The sequence below is a fragment of the Rhyacophila brunnea genome, unplaced genomic scaffold (genome assembly GCF_057557595.1).
Source record: "Rhyacophila brunnea isolate RB1 unplaced genomic scaffold, BYU_Rbru_1.0 scaffold_24, whole genome shotgun sequence".
Taxonomy (NCBI): domain Eukaryota; kingdom Metazoa; phylum Arthropoda; class Insecta; order Trichoptera; family Rhyacophilidae; genus Rhyacophila; species Rhyacophila brunnea.
This window is the reverse complement of record NW_028232904.1, coordinates 23,307,196-23,329,610: the sequence shown is the minus strand read 5'-3', so window position 1 is coordinate 23,329,610 and position 22,415 is coordinate 23,307,196. Positions and strand designations below refer to the sequence as shown.

General features: G+C 32.3%; 1 protein-coding gene across 1 annotated transcript in view; it reads left to right on the top strand.

Annotated features, from left to right (window-relative positions):
* LOC147069230 (neuroligin-1-like) overlaps positions 1-22,415 on the top strand; it is a 253,110-nt gene that overhangs the window by 109,748 nt on the left and 120,947 nt on the right. Inside the window, exon 4 of the mRNA XM_085951636.1 lies at positions 7,201-7,317. Coding sequence (XP_085807762.1) covers positions 7,201-7,317 — 117 coding nt within the window. The remainder of the gene's footprint in view (positions 1-7,200; positions 7,318-22,415) is intronic.

Sequence of the window (22,415 nt, the reverse complement as noted above, 5' to 3'; positions counted from 1 at the left end):
GCCACCAAAAGATGCAATTATTGGCCACCCTAAAATTTCTGTAATAACAATATTTAAACAAAAATTTAAAAAAACAGTTTATGTCATTTTATGATCACACATCATTATTAAGTATTCAATTAAGTACTTAATGCAACTGTATCGTCATTTTAGTAGACATACGTAACGTATTACATAAAAGTACAAAGAACACATTGAGTTATAGTGAGAGAGGCATATTTAATTAATTACCTACTACGTCGTTATATATGACAAAGCCCATTGAACACGGCAAGCAAAAAGGGCGCGCGCCGTTTTATTTTATCCGCTTTTGGACGCCTTGTCGATAGACGGGCAAGTAGGCATTATTTAATAACATTAAACTCATTGTTTAGTTGCTGGGTGTTCGATATTTTGCTGGTAGAATTACGTCATCGTGAATATGAATTACAAGCCGCCGAGAAATATAATAATATTTTTATTGCTTTGTTATGAGAGACGCTGATAATAATAATTATTTTGTGCTTTTCGTGCCCCTTATTACATAGGTGAAGGGTAATGCGCGGGTGGGAGGGGGCCTACTTCGTAGTGAGCGCACCGAGCGCCGCTTCTGGTGGGTTTCGTCACGTAACCGTACACAGTTTGGGAAACACCGACGTAAACAATATCGCATTGTCTGAACTTTATTAATAATAAATCACTTACCCATGCTCCGTTATGAAACAACACGGTTAACTAACTTTACTTATTCCGATAATCATTATTGTTTTATACAAGTTGGTTAGTTAAGCTAAATAAACTTTGATTGAACAGTGAACCTCTCTGCGGCTATGGTAATATTATCGCTGCTATTTATTTAGTTAGCCATCATAAGGCAATATTGCTCTGACTATAACATGATTAGATTATTGAATAAACAATTCAGATTTAATACCGACTATAATTATTTATATCGAATTATTTATTCATGCTCCCAGTGCCAATGAAGTGAGACAAATTTGTAACATAAACATTTTGATTCTAATGCCATTGGCAATAAATAACCTTGAACTACTGACTAATGCCATTGTAACCTTGTCATTGCTTAAAATGAATGATTTTGGGGATTGCAGACATTTGCTATGATAATAATAATATATAAAATACATTTATGTATTTTATTAAGGCTATACTTCAGCTGGGGCACGGTCTAAAACGATCGTGACTAGGGAATCCAATCCCGAACCAAAATTCTGATCCCGGGATTTCGGAATTACAATTTGACAATCCCGGATTGGCATTTTTTTCCATTGTTAATATAAAATTTTTATATTTACAAATAACATTGATTTAATCGTTCAAAAATAAATCTAGTATAATTTATACTATTTAAGACATTTATTGTTAATATTGTATACGTTCAATCTCGGAAATACATAAGTTTAATAGAGTAAATAATATTGTAATATAAATAATAATGTGAATTTAATATGAGATTGCTGTTTCTGATAGTAAAGACTTAATGAATGGGTTAGCGAGATTTAAAATAGTAAAGCAAATCATGGCGTACGTATGGCCTTTTTGCTTCATAAATCTAATTAGTCAGACAAACATGAAACTGTCGTAAAACGTGTGAGATCATGGTGGAATTACTTTGTTATTAGTGCGAAGCATTGTTTTTTTGCTAATTATTCTCATTTTTATTAATGTATGTGAAAAAATAAAATGAATCGGCAAGAATCATCTTGGATATATTACAACTCTATTGAATGGTCCCCAGGAACCATCCACAAGGGACGTCCAACTCATTCCACTATCTGTCACGTAAGAGGGCGACACTATATGGTCATTATTAACGCAATTGGTCAATTTTTTTTAGGTAACGATATATTTCAAACAATACCAGCGTATTGACTGACTCGGATCACAACGTCAGGCTGAACAAACAACAAACCTGTCTGAGATACCAACTATATAATAAGTAATAACATTGCCATTGCAATATTCTTTAAAATAAATTATGATGAATTTACGGACCTCCTTGTCTAACATCCTAAGTATAAAGTTGCGGTCGTATTGGATGTATATGTGAGAGGCCACTTACAGAGTTCAATTACGCTGGTAAAAACATAAAAAGCTCTAGTGTTTTACAACATAATTCCCTCAAAATAGATGCGACCAACAGGAGAGAAAAAAAATATGTACGTAAATATATTTATATTATCGTAAAACATTTTATGATATTGAAGATTTTCTTTTATATGTAAATGATCGTATACGCATATATAACGTATCAGTCTTGTAATATTTTACTGCGATAAATAAAGTATTCAAAAAGCTGTATGCGCCAAATGCGATTACGTGCAAAGCAATTTCCAGGACCGTTCCATCATAAACACACGTACAAGCAGTAAAAAAAAACAAACATACATACATTCAGACAGACATTTTCCAAAACAGAGAAGAAATGATATGCCTTTTTGCCATTTATCGATCAGAACGACGCGGCAGTGCTTCGTCTATGAAAATGCAAAAAACTGTTGGAATAGAAAATAATTATTCTATTCAATAGTATTACCATACTTTTTAGACTTAGATATAAGGCGATAAACAACTCATTACATGTGTCAGCAGATTGATCGGCGATATTAAATAGTATACTGCAATTACAAATTCTTTAATATGCATTTTCGTACTGTCAAATTATAGTACAATAAGTAAAATAGCTTATGGCAAAGGTTATTTCCACGATATCTATATTTTAAACGATATTCAGCTACTCTTATGTCCATTGACGCAAATGACAATAAGTAGCTGACTCGATTAATATAGTTATTTCCTAAATTATAATGCGTAGATATTATTATGATTGTATAAATAGCGAATAATAATTCATCGTACATGATTTTCACTCGAATATTAGTACCTGGTCCTATGGTAACCTGGTAATATCTCAGACTTATGTACTGTCAGTTTATTTATATTATTGTACCGAGTGTACCCTTGTACTTATTTAACCATAAATAAACTCTCACTTCTCCATCATCACGAATAACTACGATCGTCTTTCATCTACAACACCATCGACACTCACATCGACGACTCGTATAGATATATATCTTTTTGGCTTCTCCATACCATATTGTAATGGCGAAGGGTGGAGGTAGGCTGTTAAGTATGGCCCCTACAAGGACGGGGCTGACAGGGCTCTAGCCCGGGGGCCCGGGCTCAGGAGGGGCCCGGCGTGGCGGATCAATCAGATAGGTGAGATAAACACAAATCACAAATCGACCCTAATAGTAAAAAACGTCAGTTTACTTAAAAAAATGTTAATATTTATTATGTTTTAAAACATAAAGTAATGCGATGCAATTTTTTGTATGTCGATACTTGACAATTCAATATTTTAAGTGGATGTATTAAAAAATACTACGAATCGCTAAAAAATAATATTGTAAATACTCTTAATTTTACCTCGAGCATCATTTGACAAACACTTATGTAGAGCGCCATACTGCTTTTAATAATAGTGATAGGTACGGGGGTCTATCAAAATTCCTGGCATAGGGGCCCGCTTCAGGATGAGAGGGCCATGCTGTTAAGATCCGACATAAATAGTGCACACTAAACTTTGTTACTCATAATTATTCGTTTTCATTGTGTAATTTACAGATGGTGTTAGTTAATTTTTAAAATTCAATTAAACTCTACCTAATCCATACCATAATAGTTTAGATATGCTACATAAATAGCAAATCCCATAAAAATAGTGCACACTTTTTCAGTCATACTTATTTGTTTTTGTTAAATTAAGAATGCGTATTGCAGATGATGGTGGTTAGTTTTTATAATTATTCATTTAGCCTTGCCTAAACCAAACTATATTCGATAAAAAATATTTATAAATAAGTATGTATGATGTAATGGGATAATTTTAGATATTCTATAGATTAACAAATATTTTTTGACTATTTTCTACCTACCATGTCTTGCTTGATTAGGCAGGGTTTAATTAATTTTTAAAAACTCACAAATACTATAATATATACATTGTAGTCATAGCGTAATGAAAACAAATACGTTTGACTTTTAAAGTATCGTGTGCGCTATATTTGTGTCGCATCTCAATAGTTTATCTCCAACCTTCGCCACTGATATTAAGTGAATTGAACATTGTTTTGAAATTATTAAGGCTATACTTCAGCTGAGGCATGGTCTAAAAAGATCGTGACTAGGCGATGCACGGATTGTGCAAATGACGCGAGGCGAACGAAATATAATTTGTCATAAAAATTCAACATGCGTCCTTTTAATGTTATGTTTATTATTATATTCGTAATAATAATAATATATTCATTAGCATGTTTTCTTTTTAAAGTACATGCGGAACATTTTTTAGTCATCTTTACACGATTTAAGAATATATTTCTCCAATGCCATCACAAAACAAATATACATGCTCACACCTTGACTGGTAGTCTCTTGATTGGCGACGACTGCGAAATTTCGTTCCACATATTGTTGAAAATTATTTGCCGTTTCACTTATGTACGCTCTTAATAAAATACAAATCAAACCGCCAAACGATCTACGTGACGATTTTTTTACGTTCGTAGTATGACGGCAAAAAAAATGTATACAAAATACATTGACATTTATCATTTCGTAGAAAAATAATTCATTGCAATAACATTACGTAAATGAAGTCACCAAAGTAAGACGTCATAATAAGGCCATCATGATATTTTTGCCACGTTGAACGTGACTCAGCCACGTGCTGGGGATACCATAAGAGAACCTCAACCTGACTTTCCTGTCATGTAAACCAACCTGAAAGGCTACAAAATACTATATATACAGAGTGTATATCGTCTCTGTTCTGGCAGAACACACTAACTGGAGAATACTAGTTTTGAATAATTTGACTTTGAAGTTGTTAAAATGTTTGAAATGGTCTATCATGTGAGTTTATTAAGTAGTCGTAAAAAGGATGACTTTAAAATAAAGACTGTTTATTTATTAAGAAGGTTTCCAGACGGTAAAGTTTGAAATAAGGAACATTTTGGTATAACTAACTCAATATGTCATTTTTTCGAATTAGTGTCTTCTGCCAGAACAGTGACGATATTATCTACAAGATGCTGGTATGCCCTGCAATGACGCAAGAAGACTGGCTAGTGACAAGTATTCTTTGAAGCGCTCTGTGATGTCCATATGGGCGAGAAGAAGAAAGAAGAAGAATCTTATTTTTATTTGTTAACAAGTCACCAAGTTACCAATGAAACCAAGTTTTGTAATATAAAATTATTATTTATTTTTACTTCACCTATGCTATTAGTTCCAGTACTGGATTTATATACGTAAAGGCCCGAGGCACAGACTGATTTGATACCTTCAAGATAAAAAAAAATATAACCATAAACTTCAACTACGAACGTAGGTACCTAGTAAAACAATCAATGTACTTACCTCTTTCCCAGAATTTCATGCTGTAACCAAAATTAATTATTAATAAAAATTACACTTAAAAATATGAGTATCTGTTTATCTTGTTAAAGCTCCAACTTTGAGCCTATCTGTGTATTCTTATGAAGTATTAATAAGCATGCATAATGAATGGCTGGGAATGTATTTGATAAAGATTTGCTTTATCGCGCATTATTTCAAACTTCCTTCTAACGGATATTGTCGTATGAAAATGTTGTACGTAATAGTAATTTTTGGTTTAATATATTATAATCAAAATCGCTTTTCAATTCAGTTTTAAGCTAGGACGCATCGACTGCATTCAATTACTGTTTCAAATCAGACTGTCTGTGTCTAAAACAGTGCTCCGCGACTTTTTCCCACCCACGGCACACCAAAGGTCTCCCCAGAATTCTGCGGCACACCACACGTAAAACAATTTATACACCAAAACATGCACCCCACATCCTGAGATCTTTGGCGGGATCCCCTACCTATCGCTAAGGTTAAAGACAGCGTGATACTCTAAAATAGCGTTTTTCAAATAGTGTTTGAGGTAAAATTAATGGTATTGATTTTATGTTTAGCGATTTTTCGTATGGTTATATTATATTAATATAATTATAGTTAGTTGTCGGGTAAGGAATAATTAATTGTCGATTATTGACACAATAATAATAAATTGTATCCTACAATCAGATGTTTTAAAATATTAATACTAACGTAGTAAAATAACGCCCGCAGGCGACTTTTTTTACTCGAAAACGGGAGCTGAACTGCGATAGCCTTGTCTGAAATCCGAGGATATTTTTTATTAACCAAAATCCAGATCCAAAGTTCAGTTTTAGCGTCCCATCGTTTATCAATTCTACAAATTCCTCTTGAATTCATAGGAAAAGCGCTTCTATAGAATTTTCGGCATTGGTTGTTAAAGGGTTTCGTATCCAGTCGCATTGATTGTATGAAAGTACTGATGAAATTTCTTTTGCAGCAAAGTTAAGTGTTTTTTAGACGGATTCAAAATTGATTGCTTGTTTTCAATGGTAGTCTGGTAGTTCCTTTGGAACATTTGTAGAGATCCTTGTCTTAACTTCTTCTGCCGAAGTTCTAGTTTATTTTTGAATTCTTTTAATTTATCAGAGCACGTTAATAAATTTTCATTCTGACTTGTTTTATTAAGTTCATGCAGGTGCTCAAATATATTACTAGCCATGTGCGCAAATTTGGCTATTGCATCGCGGCACACCTAGCATCGTCTAGCGGCACACCGGTTGCGGAGCACTGGTCTACAACATAAATTATTATATATTATTTAATATTAATAAAGACAGTTTAAATATAAAAGTTGTTATATTAAGTTGATACCGCCGTTCCATAACAATCTGAGTGGTTATTTTATTGGCCATTTTGATGTTTATTGCAGTGATTTATTTTACTTTTGATTAACTTGTATACCTACTCAATTTAATTAATTAATTATAAATTATTATACGACTCATTTGAAATGTTTATAGACCCACTTTAAAAAAAATCTTCTAACGTATCGCTTACGCCTTTTGCATTATTAAAATGACCTAACATTAGTAAGTTTATTCTCTTTGATCAAAGCTGGCCTTTTATTAAGATTAAAAGTTAACCGTTTACTCAACTCATATAAGTGAATAAAAAACTAAAGGCGTACACATGAAATAATATCACTCTTACTGGATGCATTAAAAATAGTAGTCTATTAATATGTTACCGTTTTTAATTGTTTCCATTTGTCTCCTTTTCCAGGTCTTCTCTTTCACCGGGCTGTGCTGATGTCAGGATCTGGTTTGAGTCCTTGGGCTATCGTTCCCGACCCTGCAAAATATGCTGGGCTTGTGGCGAGGCACGTGAATTGTTCACCAGGTAAAACATCATAAATAATATTTAAACATTTCTTTAGTGTGATTCTTTACAAATAAATCTTATTTCGTAATCTAGAACTCACCAGTATGTTGATTTATGATGAAAATTCATTAATGCAGAATGGTTGTTTTGATTAACATAATAAATTATATTGATATAATATGTAAACAAGTTTCTCATCTACAAGCCTGCCGATTGTCGTATAAATAAGAAATAATAACTAAAAATTTTATAATGCTTGATTTATTACTTAATTACCTTTTTTAAATAGAAATATAGTATCGGACAATGCATGGCTATGGTTGTCTTGAGTGTCGATTATCTAAGCAAACACAATCGAAAAAAATGAATATTTAATTAATTATTCGATTTTGTGAATTATATTAACAACGCGGCGAGCGTATTCTCACAAAAACACGATCCTGTGATTATTTTTTATAATTTAAACTCACCGTTAAAATTTTAAAGTATTTATTTTGTTTTCTCTCAAAACGACAATATAATATTATGAAAAATGAAGTCTAATTATTTCAACTCGGATTTATTTTAGCTATAGTCAGATTTTTTAAGTAGTACTACGCTTTTGTATTCGGCTCGATAGCTCTCCAACCCCTTATCAATGATGTCAAAAAAAGTTTAACAATAGAATTACGTCTTATAAATTTGAAGAAATAAAGATATTTTAATATCAGATTTAGAAATAGGGAAATGAAGTAAGTCCATTCTACCATCCCCACAGTTGGTTACCTGGTTTGTAGAGTTTCCTTTGAAGAGAAATGAGCTCAAGCTGATACTGAGGCTATGATCAGGGCAGGCAATGGGTAAAAGATTTGATGTCCTCATGGGAAGAAGCAATTAGCAGCTCAGCGATGAATGTGATGTGTTGGAGGACATTGTAAATATAGCTGTATAATGTCCTTAATATGAACGACACAGTACAGCTGCGAATTGTGAATATCTTTGAGAATGTCAACGAATTGAAAGATGCCCTGGCGGTGGGTAATATGGAAGAGCTTGGCAAAATTCTAAAGTTCTTTACCAGAATTGGATTGAGGACCTGATCGGCGAATTCCCTTCTAGAAGAGAAGAGGCGACATGATAGGGAGTTTCAGTCAAAGCCTCGGTAAAATCATAAAAAAATATCAGATTAATGTTGGTAGGACCTTAATAAAAACGGCTTCGATAACTGAGTTTCGGCAGCCATTTTACGGCCATAATATTTCTATAATAAGATGCTGACTGACTTCATAAAAAAACAAAGTCAAGAAACATTCATATCACTCCTTTTTATAAAATTGGACACCCTATAATATTTTAAGTCATATTTGAATTTATTTTCAATTCTGACTCTTTTGTCAAGAAAGTCACCTAATTAGGGAGGTCAGTCAAAATGCACGCCGTAGGAATAAAAATTGAAAAGAATGAAAAGAATAACGAACATAAAAGGCCGAGTCGATTATATTTTAACGATCTTTCACAAAATGGGGGGTCACAATTATTTATTGTAATATTATTACCCAAAAAAGTTCGTTCAGTGAAAAAATAATAAAATTAAAATCGTATGAATGAATAGTAGGTACCTACTTATAATTCGATTTAACTGAATTTTTTACTTATTATTTCTTTCTGTTAGTAATGTCTACAATCTATATCGTGTAACCGAGAAGCTAGGGTATAATGTTTAAGACTTTTATGGGTGATTACATGATAGTTTTTTTTTTAATTTTCAACACATAGTTCTTTCTCCATCTTTCCTCGACGTTTCAGGCTTGTTGTATGGAACTTTTTTTTATTCAGTGAATAATTTACAGGATTCAAGATTGTAACACTATTTATTACATGACGTTTTTCATTATTATTAATGTTTTCATGGTTATTATGGATTTAGAGGAAAGAAGGAGGAAAAACATCATTATCATTAGACTATGTCTTATTATGGGCCTCCACAGAGTGTAGGTTTGTATCAACAGATTGTTGTTTTTACGAGAAATGGATGTTATCCACTTGCTCTACCTACTAGGTCCATACTTTGACTTCAAAATATACAAATTGAAAAACAATATTTGTATTTGCCAGACCCATGATTCGAACCTGCGCATCTTTTTATATACAAGGCTGCTATCCGCGGCTATCGAGGATCGTTTATCTTATTTATGTATTCAGGTATTATATTATTACAATAAGTTATTCGTCTAAACTCAAAACTGTCCAAACTGACTAGGTTGCTCTAAAAGTTAACACAGCCAAGAGAGGTGTTGTTTAAATATAGCACTTTTTGACAGTTCAGACGGTTAACATATTGTAACAATTAACCACCTTAATACATAAATATGATAAACTACTATCAATAGCTGCCAATATTAGCCTTGTATATAGAATATATTATGCGCTGTGATCCAAGACAATATAAGCCGCGTAAGCCGCTTGGCCATCATGGAGTGGAAGAACACGCGGTGAAAACCCCAAATTATGTTACGAGAAACTAGAAATGTTGTTATTTAGATATAAGGTTAAGAAAATATATACAATAAACGTGCGAAACAGTGCGAATTGTGGAACAGGTCTAAGTTATTTCATGCTAATTTGGTTTTGTGTTTGTTCTTTCTGCTCGCAGAGGCAATGTCATATGTTTCAGATTTTTTTCGCATTCACTTCCAAACTCATTTTGCATGTCACTTGCTTCAGTGCGTTGAAAGTGTATATTGTACTTTTTTTTTAAAAAATAAAGTATATAAGATGGTTTTTCTTTATAAACATAAAAACACTTTGGGCGCACGTTGGTCGCCAGTTATAGTATATTATATTAAATATAAAATAGAAACACTTCCGGTTCCGAGTTCATAGAGGTTAACCAACAATAACAGAGAATACTTCAAACGATACACAAAAACAGTTTAACAAGATAAAATGACTCGCTTGTTCGATAGATAAGATTTCAGATGGTTTGGCAACTGGATACCACACTTATCACTAGAAAGGAATCTCGATAGTGTAAGGTACTTAGTCTCAAAACAGAGGGCCTGTATGATTAAAAGGGTCAGAGCTAATCAGACTAAACTGACTGCCTATAAGATTGTAAAAGATATCAATTATTACGAAGATAACATAGAGTTAAATCCTAATCTATCTACATAGCGCTTGCGGCGTCCAATGAATGGGCCGCGCTATCTATGGGTCTCTTTTCAAAGTCACGCCGTTACATAGTTTAATTATTGATGCATCACTGACTGGCTGTAAGACTGTGAGAGATCTGCAATAATTTAAGAGATATCAAGTCCCGAGTCAACAAAAGTTAAATTTTAATCTTTCTACATAGCGCTTGCGACGTCCAATCAATGGGCCGTGCCAAAAATCACACCAGTATAAAAGTTATTTAAATTTCGTCCATATATGCCAATAATTGCATTTATAGTATAATAACGATAATTGATTGACTCGTGTTATAAATAAATTAATATTCTGAATTGAATAAAAATTAACCGATTCTAGTTTGCAATTTATCACAAATAATTTTAATTGGATTCAAATTATTTATTCAAAAACACTTAATAATAATAAAATTATTGTAGGTTAGGTTCAAAACGTAATAACCGCTTCGGTTCCGTCCAAATAACACCCCCTTTCATTTAAGAGTCCAAATGTAATATAGGGGGCCTCTGCTAGAGTCTTGTGGGGCTGTTTTCGACTTAATTGTCTAATAATTGGATCGGCGGAACCGCCTAAAATTGAATTTACAGCAAAGATATATTGCACAAAGTTTAGGTATAACCCCCTCTCATGGTGACAAATTTTGCCGAACGCTTCGGTTATTTCCTCGAGGGCAATATAGGCGAAATTTGATTTTTTCGTTTAATTTAACAATTATAATTTAATTCTCGTACTTTCCGACTAACGTTATAATTATTTTGTTTTAGGTAATTTTCTTAGTGTTTTTTTAGTATGACTTCATTAGTATAGTAAACATGCCCGAATAAAAACAATGTGTGACCATAATTCGTCATGAAATACCATTAAATATCCAGGTAGATCCAGAAGAGTTATTCGATTTTGATCCGAGCTAAACGAACATGCTTTTTTTAAATATAGAACACCAAACACAAATGAAATATCATAATTTAAAGGATGGTTAATTAATAAAATAAAAACACTTCCGATTTTAATATTTATTTAAAGTCCTACCTTTTTTCTACCAGGTTTTAATCCATATAATTATTATAGTAGACCTTCGTCTTAAAAAAATATGCTTACAACCAGAGCATTGGAGCGGAGCTCGGAGCAGGAGCACGGAGCACTGGACCAATGGGATTTTACGCGGAGAAGGAGCGGAGCCGGAAATTTGTAGTGCTCTACTGCTCCGGATGTTTTTTTTATTAATAAATAAAATTTTTGCCCTAAACTCTAATGAAAATACATAGTATCTATATTCTGGCAACACTACCGAGTGATAAGTGATAAATAACCTCATTTTTTTGACAGAAGAGGCAAATAATGAGAGACGATGTGCTGTCGTCATTTTGCTTATAATTGATAATGAAAATTACGATTATTTAAAAACTACTTATTTTTTAATTTTTTTAAATTGGTATACATATTAATAGTACTTATTAAAACTTTTGGTACTGTTCGGTTATACGGAATACAGCGGAAAACCCTTTTTGAAAATAGCCAATAAACTGGATTATTTGTTAGGTTAACCTAACCTAACCTAATCTAAACTAACTTAACCCAAACTAACAAATAATCCAGTTTATCGGCTATATTCAAAATGCGTTTTCCTCTGTATTCCGTATAACCGAACAGTACCAAACTTTTTAGCCGGAGCGGAGCCGGAGCAAGTATTAGGTCACGGAGCGGAGCTGGAGTGGAGTAACTCAAAAAAGGGTCCGCTCTAACACTCTGTTTACAACTACTTACATAGCTGTCTGAAATTCATTTTAACCAGCTGCACAATCGATAATATTATGTTAGAAGCCAATAAAGATGCCATCACAATGGTCGTGGCATGATTGAGAAGAGTCTAGGCGCATCTCTTGCATGGACACGATGTAAGAAGAATATGTATTTTAAATACAATAAAGTACCCATTATCAATTATTACGCAATACAGAATCGCTTGAATAAACTTTACTTTATAGTTTTCAAGACGTAGTCAATACAGTCTTGATAATGATGTTAAAATAATTTTAATTAGTCATTCTACGTCATATCAATTAAATATTTAAAACTTTATTGTTTACAATTCAAATATGATATACCTGCGGGTCTATTCTATACTTATCGACCGCTAAACCAATAAAGTGATAAATAGTGACTTAGGGTAAGTTTATATCAAAGTATTAGCACTTATTGTAACAATTACAATACGTTGGTTTTTATCGTTGCAATAAGTGCTATATTTTAACAGCAGCAAGATAGGTGCTGTTAAAATATAGCACTTATTGCAATAATAAAAACCAACTTGTTGTAATTGTTACAATAAGTGCTTATATTTTGATACAAACCTACCCTTAGTTTGATAATATTTATCACTTTAGCGGTCAATAAGTATAGAATAGACCCACAAGGGTCTTGCTATGCGCAGTTCTTGCATGGATATGACATGATATAAGAAGAATATGTATTTTAAATACAGTGAAGTAGGTACAGACTATCAATTACGCAATACTGAATCGCTTGAATAAACTTTACTTTCTTGTTTTCAAGACGTAGTCAATACAGTCTTGATAATGATGTTAAAATAGTTATAATTAGCCATTCTACGTCCAATCTAATAAAGATTTAAAACTTAATTGTTTACAATTTAGATATGATATACCTAGAGCCTTTGTGGTAGTAAAACTTTACACCTGTTTATACTAATTCATTGTAATATTACTGTAATGTATGAAGCCATTTAAAAAACAATATGGTATTATTATCAACCTGATACCTACGCTGTTAACTGTAAAAAGGGGCTTAGGGAAACATTACCCAACAGAGTTAATAGTTAACGCCTTCTATAACCCCTAAAGGTATCATTTGCTTTCATATTACTATACGCTAGAGAGTCAGAGTGTAAGGCCTATTTTTATTTTGAGATTATTACCGTGTCATAAAGGAAACTATTCCCATAAGATATTTTTAGATAAATCGTAAACACTTTAAAATGTAGATAAATTATAAATATTTTATTAACTTTTTTATTAATCATGACTAAAGATAATGATCATCATCATCATCAGGGGCGCGACAACCCGGTGTGGGTCCTGGCCTCCTCCAACAGCTCCCTCCACCTGTCCCTATCCAGTGTGGCCGCTTTCCAATTTGGTACACCCAGAATACGGCAGTCACTGGCAGCTCCATCAAACCAACGAATCTTTGGCTTCCCTCTTCTTCTACGTCCTATTGGATAATGATTACTCCAAAATTAAGTCCTACATAGTCCTGGATCAGCCTTTTATAACTTTTGTTATCCTCTGTAAGCTTTGCAGGAGATATTATCGGTTTTCCAGTGAATTTCTTCACTACTTGTTCACTCCACCCCATCATTTTTTTGCCATTTTACTAGACATAATTTATTGTCTAAAAAAATTAACTTTTCAAATATTTTTGATTTACGGCAAACAGTTTACCTATGGAATCGTAAAAAAACAATGCAAGTCAAACCTTCCCACATCACGTAGTCATAATCGAGTGTATTTATTTGGATATAAAGCATCAGAAACGGTTACTCAAGGCTGAGGTCGCACTAATAGTGGTCAAAATCCTAGTGTATGACTTTTTTTTAATACGCTCATTTGAGCAGAGTGTGCTGCATGGTATCTTTGGATCCATCAATAACAAATGACAGTTGGGTTAGAGACAAAGATAATAATGACGAACTGTTACAGTTCATTAAATTGGACAACCTTATAATGACGGAGCCATGTAGATAGGATGCAAGAGTCAACCTGATCGTACAAGATGGAGGACAGCTGAATTTAAATACCCTGAGCATCCTAAACCTCTTACGTCAGGCAGATAAAGTTTAACTATACCAATAATAATTTAAGTTACGCATCTCTATCGGCCATAATATATTATATGCAGTTGCTAAATATAGTATTTTATTACAACGTAAACAGCTTAAAATACATCATATTAAGCAAAAATATTATTATAATTTCTCTCAATCAACATGCTGACCTCTTGTACTTTTAATATTTTCTGTGTAGTGTAATTTTTTTTAATATTAGAAAAACTAGCATTTGCTTATTTTTTACACTATCTTGCATATTTTTGTCGGTGGCGGTTGGCAAAACTGCCTTATTATTATGCTCAAACTATTTATATGTCCCGATTGTAGAAGAGAATAATATGTTCAATAAATTTATTTTACAGTGTAAGCTGTCAATACATGTATTTATTTAAAAAATACACATTGCAACGAAGCTACCATGGCTAAATAGATATAGATAATTCGTTTAAACATCCGGACTTAGCTCAATACAAAACAATAAAGGCGGTACAACATGAGGATTCCATCCCTGTAGGATTACAATACCTACATAATAGTAGGTCGTGGATTTCCACGTGGTCTTTTGGTTATAGATCTTCCAGGTTCCAGCACTCCGGATTAAGAAAATAATAAATTAATTATAGTATAAGAGGGCGCCATCTTGCCTGACTCCTCTCCTGGCATATTTCTATATACGGGACAAATCAGGACAAGAAAAATAATAAGATCATTTAAGAATATTCCAAAATGGACACTAAAGCATGTTTATTGAAACCAGTAAAACGACAAGGATACACGCGGACACAGCCGGAGTTACATTATGAAAGTTACAAAATTAGTTTCGAACCAGATGCCAGAATACCTATCAACACAACCAGAGTAACCGGGGGGAGGTTATTAAAATTTTTAAGAACAAATAATCTAATCCTTCAAACAATATGATACGATAAATACCGGGGATCAATGACGCCATCTTGCTGGCCTGCCGAGCGGCCTGCCCGTTTAACGTTCTTCCTTGTTCGCGATCCACACTCGACTAACTTCACGCCAACGCGCACTTCTGTAGTCTCAAGCGCAGGCAAGATGTCAACTTAAAAATTGTTTCCGCGCAATCCTGCCAATCCGACGATGTAACACGATCTTCAACGAAGTTGCCAGTGTTTGAAAACGTATATTATTCACAAGACCGAGAATAATAACGTTACAACATTGAGCACATAACAAATTATTAATTCAAGACGTTCACAACATGAGATTTAGAATATAAAATACAATAGTAAATCAACTAGAGAAAAGGCAAGGTAGAGAAGAAAAAAAATAAAGTAAAAAATAATTTTATAGAAAAGAAATAGTTAAAAAGAACAACAGTAATTTAAAAAAATACAAATTAAACAATAAAAAAGAATTTTAAAAATAGAATACATAATGCATCGCTAAAAATGTCTACATCTCTAGGGAGTGCATTGTAGAAAGGCATTGTATTACTTGTCTTATAAATTAATTAAAACGAAACTTTATAATATTACTTATATCCATGGCTGCCACAAGGGAGGGGCTGACAGGGCTCTAGCATGTAGGCCCGGCGTGGCATATCGACCAGCCAAGTGAGATAAACACACATCAAAAAATTGCAATACTAGTAAAAGATGTCGCCTGCGGTGCTATTTTACTCCAAGCATACTAACATTTCAAAATATGTACTTGTCTGATGCAATTTTAGATTATTGTTTGTCGATATTCGACAACTCCACAATTTAAGTGGGTGTATTAAAATACAAAAATTCGCAATAAAATAATCTAAATTTTACCTTGTACACTATTTTGTATTACACAACTGTAGATCGTCACACTGACTTTAACCTTAGCGATAGGTAGGGAGGCCCGCCGAAGATTCTAGCCTTAGGGCCCGGTTTAAGATGTGGGGGCCATGCTTATACCACTATTTTAAATTTAACTGGACCAGATTTGTCTGAGACATTTTCAAATACAGTAAAGAATATATACTTAACAAAACAGATATTAAATCTATACTAATCACTTTAAAAAGAGGAAAAACGTGCACAATTAAATCAAATAATTTGACTTTATTATCGGAAAACAGTATTATAAATTATAAATTTCATACTTTTTTGTTAGAGTACTTTTTACCATATCAATTCTGATTTTGATCAGATCTTACAATATACAACTGAAATGCCGATGGCAAACAACAATATATTATAAAAACACATTTTCACTCTTTATATTTTATTCTATACAAATCTATACGAAATATTCTGCTAGAGCGAGTGTTCTAAAATTAGAGCAGTATGTAGTATTCTTTTTCATGTCATTGGATACTGCCAGTAGCTAGCAAAATGTTAATTCCTCACCCCTCTTCCTTCTTCCACTTTCTCTTTGACAAATAACACCCCGACGCGAGAGTATGCAAAAAACTTCATAATCTCCACGCTTTTCGGAATATGGCCACGTAACTACGTTTGATACCTTTTCAGGCACAGATAGTAGTAAGCCGTTATTTTAACCTTCTCTTTACGCTACTGATAAATACCGCCCAACACGGTGATGTTACCTTAGTAAAAAAAAAACAAAATCTGTCAATACAAACTTCCACTCTGTGGAGGCCTATATGATCCTATCAGGATCGGACATGGTCGAAAAAAAATATTATTTATAAAACAGGTATTCTATTGACTAATTATAAATAGTAAAGTTGTGTTATAATATATTGAAATGGTATTATAAATGCTTTTTGCTTCATTTTTTGTTTTGTGTTATGTTAATAATTCTTAATGATCAACCTACTAAGAAATATTAATATCCAATTTCATTAATTTTAATTTTAATATTAGTAACAAAGTACTAAGGACGGATAATGCTATGTATTGGTAGAATATTTGTGTCGCCTTTAAAATTGTGTTTTGATAAATACCTGTTTTAAAAATATTATTCAGTTGAAAATGTCCCTCTGAGGCGGACAAAATCGGTCCAAATTTATTAAATAATAAAAGTGGAATAAGTACCAACTAAAAAAATTTGCGTTTATTAAATTTATCAATAATACGATGCAGTCATACCATGAATTGACAGTTAACACAATAAAAGAAATAACCATAGATTAACAATATTACAATAGGTAAATAAGAAACACCTATTTTGACAACATAAATAATTAGTATAATAAGGTTTCACCATCATTATTTGCTTTTTGTTTTATCTATTAAAAATGAATAAAAAGCCATCAATCTTAACTATAATCATAAGAGTATTTATCTATACATTCTTACAATCTACAAATCATAAAACTTTTTATATCTCTTTCTCACAATTATTGAGCATAATATTGTCTCTCTCCATCGCATATACTTTTAAATATTATATTTCTTTTGTTCATGATAGAATGCGACGCTCTGTATGCAATGTACATTTTTATAATTTATGACAGGTAAATGAAATCTATCAATCAATATCTATCGATTGTATGTATTTACTGGATAATGCTATCGATTTTGAAAATAATATGATTTTAATAGATGTAATATTGATAGTTCTAGGAATAACCAAAATATGAATATGACGAATTTCATATTAAATTCACTGATATATTTTGCAGTTTAAAAATGGCCGGGTAACCTAAGGAGACATTACAGTAACGGAAAGGTTAATATCAAGAATATTTTAAATTTAACATTTTCAAAAGTCACATGAGCTTCTAACATATGTATTAAATTATTTTTAGTGTTTATTGTGAAAACTTGCACGTTGAGTATGATCAAAAGAGTTTAAACTGTAGCTGGAAAATAATTCCAGAAAGTTTTTGGTAAGGTACACAAGAATAATTAAATTTTTATTATATCTCAATATTTGGCATCTTATGACAATATTAATTAACCTAGTGCTAGTCATTTGAGCATTTCAACATGCCATAAAATTATTAAATCTACATGGATGTACTTAAATATGACTATATTCTAAAACATTAGATCAAGAGGTTTAAAAGAATAGGTACTATTTTATGTAAAAAAACACTTAATGCAGTCATAAAATTTATTGTTTAAAATAAATATAAAGGATAATAAGGCTTCAAAATTATATTAATAGATTATCAACAACGTTTGGAATGTCCAGGCTTATGCTTTGAAAACATTACGATAAAATCTCCATTTTGACCTACGTGGCGCATGTGGGCTTAATGCCTTTATTAACTTGATAAATTTTACCACGTTTTTATTAGCTTGTATTTTTGTTTGTCCGGTACAAATTATTCCTTGTTTGTCCAAAATTTTTATTGGACGATTGAAGATTTTTAACTAATTTCCCGACTAGCTAGACATTAATTGAAACTTTTAGAATATTTCCGAACATGACGACAATGCATTTTTTTAATACTTTCAGCCATTTCTAGGCAGAATTGAATTCATTTTCAGTTAATTCTGTTTTGTATGGAAAGTAATTTCGAAGAAAATTCTTAAAAAGTAAAATACTATTATTGGTTGCTAAGGGGGTTCTAGAAACTAAGTTTATAATATATACGTGCGTTACTATAGAAATCAATATGAAATGTCAAAATGATATTTCAGTATTCTATATTTTATTCATAATGCTCATAAAGATATAATGCTGAGCTCTACGGGCTGTACGACGATTGCAGCGCAGTTCAATCAATTAAGATTGTGAGACTGCAATGGCTAGGTCATGTGCACTGTATGAATGACAATGACCCGGCAAAGAGAGTGATGTCCAGCAATCCAATAGAACGTTGAAGAAGAGGGAGGCCAAAGATTCGCTGGTTAGATGGAGCTGCCAGTGACTGCCGTATTCTGGGGGTACCAAATTGGAAAGCGGCCACACTGGATAGGGACAGGTAGAGGGAGCTGTTGAAGGAGGCCAGGACCCACACCGGGTTGTCGCGCCCCTGATGATGATGATATTTTATTCAGTATGTCTATCAAGTACAAACAAAAGTATTTATTAATACATACAATTGTCAAGTTTATAATATGATTCAACAGAAAATTTAAAAACGTGGTAAATAAAAAGTTCTTTTTATCTTGTAATTATTTAATATTTAACTCAAAAATGACAAAATTGCAAAATTTTTTTTTATTACTCTAGGCGACTCATATTATAATCTACCTATTAATTATGATATACCAATATAATAATGTTAATATATTATCATAGTAAATATATAAAAGTATGAGATTTATAATTATTGTGAATAGCACTAAAAATAAATAAAGAAATTATATACTTAATAATATTTTTACATCTCATTCAAGTAAAATTACTTCAAGCGTATCCCGATTTTTTAGTATGATAGATTTCATACAAACCTTACACGTGTCATGTGACCCGACCCGGCACTGTGTCATTCGTACGTTTACGGAGGTTTTTTGCTCGCATAAAATTATGTAAATTGCCGCGAATCGTTGGCCGTGGAGGTTTTAAATACACAAATACGTGTAAGCCTTAACGCCCATTTTGACTCTTACAAATGATAACTAACCACTTATTTTAATTGGTACATGAGACACTGCGGGCACGATAGTGGTGAAAACATTCAAATAGTTTTTAAGTCTTTTTTTCTACTACCTTTCTACTAATTATACACAGTTTTTAAGCCTAATTTAGAGTATGCTAGTGTAATTTAGTAACTAAACGTGTAATAAAAAGGAAATTTAGTCGAACAATTAACTAAAATCATTTTTACGTTACCATTGTTCCTAGAGTGGACGATTTTACACCTGTACAGTGTTGTATTTTTACCACGTTTATTTTAGCTCGTATTTTTGTTTCTCCGGTGGTTGTTTATCCAGTACAAATCATGCAATCGATTTTTAACTAACTTCCCGACTAGCTCTAGACATTTGAAACTTTTAGAATATATCAGAACACGATGCCAATGCATTCTTTTAATACTTTTAGCCATCTTTAAGTAGAATTGAATTCATTTTCAGTTAATTCTGTTTTGTATGAAAAGTTAGTACGGAAGAAATCCGTAATCCAATACACTATTATTGGTTGCTAAGGGGGTGGTCCTGGCAACTAAATTATTAATAATAATATATACGTGCGTTACTATGGAAATCAAAATGACATTTCAGCATTGTATATTTGTTTATTTGTTGCAAAATAGCAACAAAATGATTTGTTGACAATGCCGTATTTGTTCTAAATTATTAATACATAGAATTGTCAAGTTTATATGATTCAACAGAAAATTTAAAAACGTGATATGTAAAAAGTTTTTTTTTATCTTGTAATTATTATTGTTTATAAGTACTAATGATCAATTATTAGGTTTTGACGATTTATTTTAATATGCCTTGCGAGTGTTTTATTATTAATAAGATAGGGGGTTTTTTACCAATACTTCAATTATTCATAATTTGTTTATTATTTTTTATTGTGACCCTTGACTTCATAGGTAGGTAACGGAGTTTTTGCCTACTTTATTGGATTGATTGGTTATATAAGTTAGAATTAATAGTATTCGAAGTCAGTGTTTATTTATTTGCCTTTTGATGAGTGTACAGAGTGCCTGAAGACCCCAAAAGGTAAAACTCGGGTCGCCAAAAACGACTCAAATGGAATAGTACAAAACTTAAATCCATTAGAATTTAAAATCATTTTGTTAAGTAAATTCAATTTGATTATAATTTTTCATCGAGTAGCGACCCCACAACCCCTCAATCAATACCAAATAAGCCGCGTGATATGAATATTAAGACAACATATACCTGACCGTGATGCTAACATCCTTGGGCGAGGTCGCGCTTCAAGTAACAGAAGTTTAACTAGCAGTCATCTCTATCGAGATTCATCTACCTGCCCCATTCATCCCACTACACTGAAAGAAAGAGGATATTTTTCAAATATTTGAGAGTTGACAACGGACCCCTGGATCGCCAAGGTACCTAGGTGCCACCTCAGACACCGACCTTACTATACATTAAAACAATTTCCACGTCAACTTTGTTGTAAAAGTTAAAAATTATCCTAGACAATAAATAATTAAAGAACCCCTATCACGCGATAGTGAAATAATGACAAAGTGAATAGTGCATACCTAATAATATATCTAAGGTTATCAACCTTCTCCGGACATTGTGTGTATCAAGGCAGACTTCCCAGGGTTGAAATACTAATAATTAACAATTTTTCACCACTCTAACCAAATTTAACTATAATAATGAGAGTTTGTCTTACCTGAGTTTGAATGAATAAATGCGCCTGCGCGGACGTTTTTTCACCCTTACGACTGTGTTTTAATATATTATGTTGTTACATGGGGCAATGTTTAATTTACCTGTGTCCCTTCTTCTACTTTAATCCCAATATGAAGTACTCCCGCGCACCAAAAAGCATCATCCTGCGGGAACAGGATATCAATGCCTACTTGTAAAATTTACTATGTAAATAGACATCATTGTTTGAAAAAAAATCAAAATGATGTCTACTTGAAAAAAAAATAGATTGTCAAATAATCTAGCTTTTTTTCAGTGGGTTAATTTAGGCAATTATTTTTTTTTTTTTTAAGAATAATAGGCTTTAAATAATAACCTAGTAAAGAGTCTTAACTTTGCCACTGATATACTGCCATGTATTGTTTCCGACTTATACGCGGTGAAAATGAGAACTATGCCATTCTTGGTAGTATTTACCTATATATCCCTGACAACTATGTTAGTAATCGGGAGCATCATTTGTTTGTTCTCCCAAGATGCAGAACTAACCTGCCATTGGTAATGTCAAGGGCAATAACTCTATTCAACCAAACCACTTAGGAATTTGATATATTCCACCTGCGTGAGGATGAGTATTAGGTGGCGTTGTTTTATAAATTCTTAAAATAGGGTCTGCTTAGCTTATTTGGTATACTTCCGTGTATTTAATTTATATTATATACATATTTAATATTTATAATTTTCTACAGTTTATTAACTTTTATATTATAATACTGTTTAAATAATATTTCTTTGTTTTCAAATGTCATGATGTGAACGTCTTGAATTATTAATTTATATAGTTCACTATACTTATGTAAAATATAAATAAAAATTTGAATTTAAAAAAATAATAATATAAATATCATACTTTTCCTTTTGGCAGGATTATT